General features: G+C 42.5%; 1 protein-coding gene across 1 annotated transcript; it reads left to right on the plus strand.

Moving 5' to 3' along the window:
• The first annotated feature begins 1,381 nt into the window (after positions 1-1,381).
• On the plus strand, positions 1,382-4,367 carry LOC113060691 (interferon regulatory factor 2-binding protein-like). The gene has a single exon (XM_026229816.1). It carries the CDS (start codon positions 1,692-1,694, stop codon positions 3,657-3,659), a length of 1,968 nt encoding a protein of 655 aa, XP_026085601.1. The 5' UTR covers positions 1,382-1,691; the 3' UTR covers positions 3,660-4,367.
• Positions 4,368-6,292: the final 1,925 nt, after the last annotated feature.

Here is a 6,292-nt window from a genome sequence, read left to right on the forward strand (position 1 = left end):
GTGAATATTTTTAACTTTTGACATCCAAATTTAGGCTCTTTAATGTTTGCTATACTGTATGTATACTCTTCAGTGGCGGGACAAAATCACGTCCTCAGGTTTGGCTCCAGTCTTACTTGGTATTTTTTGCTTGGATAAAGCACAGCTTCTTTTCGTGCCAGCAGAATGCAGGGATTGCAGTAAATGGCATTTCTCCTCTCCTCCAGACCTCCCTTGCCTTTTTTATCTTCTCTCTGTTTTTCCACTCTCTCGTCTTGTTGTATAACAGGATGAGGGTTTTTTTGCATCGTCTATGGGGTGTTGTTAAGCAGAAAATAGACTATGGGAAAGGGGCTTTTAGGGGGCAGGGCTGCGAAACTTCCTTTTTTAAGGTAAACATTCAGAGATTGATAGATACTACCATGCAAAACCCTAGAAATATTCTTTAGTAATCATATTTATTTCATCACAATGATATCAGATCATCTGCAGTAGATATAAACATTGTCAATGTTTAAAGAAGTCTTTATATCATGGGGCATAAATGTTATTTCATATGACTAAGAATGTCTTTTGTTTAAAATATGCCCACAATATACTTATTTTTAGTTTAATTCACACACATTTTGCTGGTGCAAGCATCTTTATAACATGATCTTGCATTATTAATAGTATTGAATATCAAGCTTATGGACATTTTAGAAGCAGTAAGAACAGACGCTCTTGAAGAAACATGAATACCTCAGATTTTCCACCCACAACTCTGGCTCTTGTATTCTACGAGCAAACTGGCCAACAAGTTATGGCAAGTAGCTTGAACATTTATTTATTTTTATTATTTTTAATATATTCATAAATAAATAGTATGCATTTATAGTAAATAGTATGTGATATATTAATGACTAGTATACCATTTCAATTTCACTAGTAACTTCATTTGACTCTAGGATTCATTACAGTAGTGGTGGGTATCTATTAAATCAGTAATTTATAATGATTTATCATATTTATTCATTAGATACATTACCTATATATTTTGCTACTAGTCATTAACCCAATATTGACAAGTTATAATTTTTACCACTAATATTTATTATTATTATTATTTATTTATTTATTATTATGTAATTGTATAATATGATTTATGGAATCTGCTTTTCTGGTATTCATGTATCTCTTTGTGGTGTCTATTACAGATTCACTACTAAGTATTCATTAGTTAGAAATTGTCACTAGTGATAATTTCTTATTCCAGTACTATAGATACTAATCACACACACACACACACACACAAATGCAATTTGTTTCCAGTAAAAAATGGAATGTAATATATATGTAATATATTTGCGATAATGATTAAGAGCAAATAAATAAATAGTGTATAATGAATAAGTACTGAATAGATACTTGGATTTACCTAAGTGCTAGTAACACAAAAATATATATTAGTATGTTTTGAAGATTAAATGTTTAAGCGGCTTGCCATACATGGTGGCGGTGCGCGTTTCTCGGTCCATTCAGAAGATTTGTTAGGGAGTGGTTAGCGCATGCGCACTCGCGTGGCAACAAGTGGCTTGTCATTTGTAACAGAAAAAGGAACTGCGGAACGTGGTGCTGACGTCACCGGCCCAGCCAGGTGGCATTCCGAGAAGCAGAAGAGGCGCATTCGCCTCCTAGTAACCGTATAACAGATCCGAGAGGAGCAGCTCAACATGTCTTCGGCGCAGGTCTCCTCGTCGAGGAGACAGTCGTGTTACCTGTGCGACCTGCCGCGCATGCCGTGGGCGATGATTTGGGATTTTACGGAGCCCGTGTGCAGGGGTTGCGTGAACTACGAGGGCGCAGATCGGATCGAGTTTGTTATCGAGACCGCGCGCCATCTGAAGCGGGCTCATGGCTTCCAGGAAGGGAGATCCCCGGGTCCCGCTCCGCCGTCTGCGGTGAAAGCACAAGCCGGCATTCCATCCAAGGAGTCTGTGCAGATGAACCATATGGACGGCTCGTCCAAACAGCAGCAACAGCAGCCCGGTTTGGAGCGATACGCGCTCGGAACCGAGAGATCGCGCTTTGATTATTCCAGCATCGGCGCGCACAGGCTTCCGAACGGACTCGGCGGACCGAACGGCTTCCCCAAATCAGACGAAGGACCCCCTGAGCTGAACCGACAGAGCCCTAACTCGCGTCGGAGTCACGGGCTGGTGGCAGTATCGGGACAGATGAGCGTGCCGCCGAACCTCCTCCCGCAGACTCTCCTGAATGGCCCACCGTCAGCGGCGAGTATAGCCCAGCACAGCCTGTCTGGACGAGCTCCTCCAGCCCCGGCCAGCATCGGAACGGCGCTCGCGCTCTCCGAGCAAGGTAAAAGACCCGGTTCTGTGTCCAGCACGGACCAAGAGAGAGATCTAAAAGAGAAACAGCGGAACGCAGAGGCTCTGGCTGAACTTAGTGAAAGTTTGAGGAGCAGAGCAGAGGAATGGGCAAGCAAACCCAAGATAGTAAGGGACACACTTATCACACTTTCCAATTGCACTCCATTTGATGTGAGGTTCAAGAAAGATCATTCCCTTCTAGGTAGGGTGTTTGCCTTCGATGCCATTTCAAAGCACGGCATGGACTATGAACTGAAAATCTTTATTGAGTATCCCAGTGGATCTGGTAATGTGTTTTCCAGTGCGTCTGGAGTGGCTAAACAGATGTACCAGGACTGCATGAAAGACTTTGGCAGAGGGCTTTCCTCTGGCTTCAAATATCTGGAATATGAGAAAAAGCATGGCTCTGGTGACTGGAGGCTCTTGGGCGATTTACTCCCGGAGTCTGTGCGCTTCTTTAAGGAGGGGCTCGGGGGTGAAATGCTGCCCCAGCCTTACATCGATGCCAGCTGCCCTCTGCTGCCTTCAGCGCTGGTCAACATGCCCCGGGCCGTGGCATCGGGCAGCGCGCTCAGGACCGGAATGCGCAAACGCAAAGCCTCTCCAGAACCGGACTCAGCGGAGGGGGAGCAGCAGAGACAGCAGTGGATGGCGAGTCAAAGCGAGGCGCTCAAACTGACCATGGCGTCTGGCTCATTCGCAGCCTCTCACGGTGGTCCTCCGCCCCTGGGGTCGGTGCACTCCAGTCGAGCCACCCCACCAGAATCGGCCCCTCAGAATGGACAGTCCCCCATGGCTGCGCTCATGTCAGTCGCAGACACTTTGGGTAACGCGCACTCACCAAAGGACAGCAACTCAGTGCACTCCACCACATCCACCCGACACAACAGTAGCAGCCCTGTCTCCCCTGCCTCGGTGTCTGGACAGCGGCGTTTGGCCTCCCGGAACGGGGACATCAGTCTGACAGGGACACCTTCTCAATCGGGTTCGCATCAGGGCATGGATCAGGTGCACCCTCAGAACATTCCAGACTCACCCATGGCCAACAACGGACCTTTGTGTTGTACTATCTGCCACGAACGTTTAGAAGACACACACTTCGTCCAGTGCCCGTCAGTGCCCAACCACAAATTCTGCTTCCCGTGTTCCCGGGAGAGCATCAAAGCGCAGGGTGCCACAGGAGAGGTGTACTGCCCCAGCGGAGAGAAATGTCCCCTGGTAGGGTCAAACGTGCCTTGGGCTTTCATGCAAGGCGAGATAGCGACCATTTTAGCCGGGGATGTGAAAGTTAAGAAAGAAAGAGACCCTTAAATATAAAAATGTATGCTTCCTGCATCAGATACAGACAAGTGAAGCGAGTATATTTAAGGTTGTGTCTTAAAATCTAGTGAGATGCCTACCAAGATAACATTTATGGGCATTATAGATGTATTTGAATGGCCAGAAATGCTGTCTAAGGAGGCAGTGTGCTTGGTTTTGAGACACAGCCTACTTGTTGTGAATATTGAAGTTACAGAAATAGTCCAGTGTACAGAGACAATTGTTTTCCTCTACAAAGGAGGAGGCTGTGTGTGGAAACATTTTTTACGGCACTTTTACAGTTAACGTTAAAATTTTTTCAACGTCATACTTATTTTCCACATCTACATGTACAATGCCAAGCAAAAAAAAATTTTTTTTATTAATAAGTACACTTTTTTTGTGGTAGGTATAACAAATGGAGTGAGTCTAAGAGAGGGCATTCTTTGTTTCTTGATCCCGTCTTTTTTTTTTGTATGATCTTTGAAACAGCGATTTTTAATTTGTATCCCATGGTCTGAGAATACAGATATATTTTATTACGTGTTTTCATTTTCTCTTTTTGCTTTAAAGTTGCACGGATGCTTTAGTAGAGCAAAAAATACTGTAAATTAAAAACGAAATGCTCTGTTTGTTTATACATATTTCTGTAGTAACAGAAGACTTGTAACGTGCCTTGGAGCTGAGTAAATTGTAATAAATTCATTGATATTAACACTTTGTGGCGTGTGAATTTGTTAGATATGTCTTTGATATCTGGATTCTGCATTAATGTCTGTTTGTGAAATTCCTTAATTTCAGATTTCTCTAAATAATAGTCGGCTTTATTAAGCTTCCTTAGAATATATACATATTTTCATAGTTTAATTAACAAGATATATTTTTAGTAGGTCTTTATTTCACTTAAGACCCAAACTATTCTTTTTAGAGTCATTTTGCAATGCTATTTATTTTTTTTAATCTGAAATACGTCAAAGTTATTTAAAAAAATATAAAGTAATCTTCTTGTTAAGTGTTACAGTGTTTCAGGTATCACACTAAGCATATACCGTAGTTTCATGACTATTGTCAATGTATTTTGGGTTCATGTCATTGTTTTTGCTCCAGACAGATGTATTCCTGCTACACTGACCTAAAAAGTCAAAAGTTTGATGTAGCCACAGGGCATGAAACATCTCTACAGCACTCCCCGATGGGTGTCACATGGGGTAAGCGCTGTGCTTGTTTAATATGTGCCGTTTTTTATTTCTCCCTTAGCAACAAGTTCCATTAATGGCTCATGATAGAAGCTGTTTATTGCATATGCAGGAGGCATTAAATAGCGCACCATTACCCTGCTCTTAGCACACTGTGTCTTAATCTGTTATGCCTCGATTTTGAAGCTGTTAGCTGTTCCCTCTCTCCTTATATCAGAGTATTTTGGTGTGGGCAGGAAAGCTGGAGCGGGAAAATGCTTGCACATGCCTGAGATGGCCCTGGGGATGTATTCCTCATTTAGAATTCAGCTGGTTGGTCATGTGACTTTGTCAGTCATACTCTAGCATTGGCTGCGGGAGCGAGGGAAAGCAGTTGGTGCGTGGCTGTTGCCATGACTCAAACTAATGCTCTTTCACAGACAAATAGAAGGTGGCACAATTCATTCATGGCAGCCGGCCATGCAAGTGCATCCAGACCAAATAACGGGGGGGAGGGCGTTAAGGTCAAAGAACAATGCACATGCCAAGCTATCTTAACTGAAGTGGGCTCTGTGCTTAAATTCTCTGGAGGCCTGTGGTGCACATCCTGTTGATGGAAATAATTTAAGATGGAGCTAGAACAGTTTTGCACTAAACAAGTGTTTGTGTGTTTGTACTTATTTTTATTTTCTTATTTTTGTCCTGTAAAGGATATGTACAACACTTTTTAAAATGTTATTTTAATCAGCATGTCAGGTTATTAAATAAATAACACTTTATGTATTTTCGAAAAGTATGCACACACACACACACGTATGTATTTATGTTTGTATATAGATACACTTGTGTTTGTGTGTAATACTGTTATTAATGTATCCATTTTGTATAATACATCCATAATACATCTGAAGCCAGTGTAGAGTTTGGTTGTCGTGTTTTGTGGTGCATTGCAGTGATGTTGTCACTGCTGCTCTGTCTGTGAGGAATCAAAGGTGTGGTGTCTGGTTCAGGATAAAGCGGACTTCTATTGTCATGCTAAAACGGACTTGGGTTTGAGGTGACCTTGGCTTTCTCTGTAATTACCTGGGTTTCAAGTTTCATTGCACATGCAAAGAAAAAAAATAAGCAGATACACTGACCCTACCCATCAGAGAAGGCGGGGGTCTCACTTCCTGTTTACTACACACACACTTCTGTGGTGTCTTGAGTGTGCTTGTTAAATTCTGCACCTTTTCATGGAATGCTTTGGGACACATACAACTGAAAGATGAGGAGAAGACCCCTCATTGACTTCCTAATGACTAAAATCGCTGATTTAAGTTATCTCATAGCATGGGATTATTTTGAGTGGCTGTTTAAGGATAGAGATGCTTTCCGTAATGATATCAAGGCTAGCACAAATCTAATCACTGCCTTTTTTCTGCTAGATATAAATTTGTATGTGTGGTTACGATGCATTTATATTGACGC

This window comes from Carassius auratus, chromosome 42 (assembly GCF_003368295.1).
Source record: "Carassius auratus strain Wakin chromosome 42, ASM336829v1, whole genome shotgun sequence".
Classification (NCBI taxonomy): domain Eukaryota; kingdom Metazoa; phylum Chordata; class Actinopteri; order Cypriniformes; family Cyprinidae; genus Carassius; species Carassius auratus.

Excerpts from the sequence above, each read along its gene's own strand:
- LOC113060691 (XM_026229816.1), top strand. The coding sequence starts at position 1,692 with ATGTCTTCGGCGCAGGTCTCCTCGTCGAGGAGACAGTCGTGTTACCTG.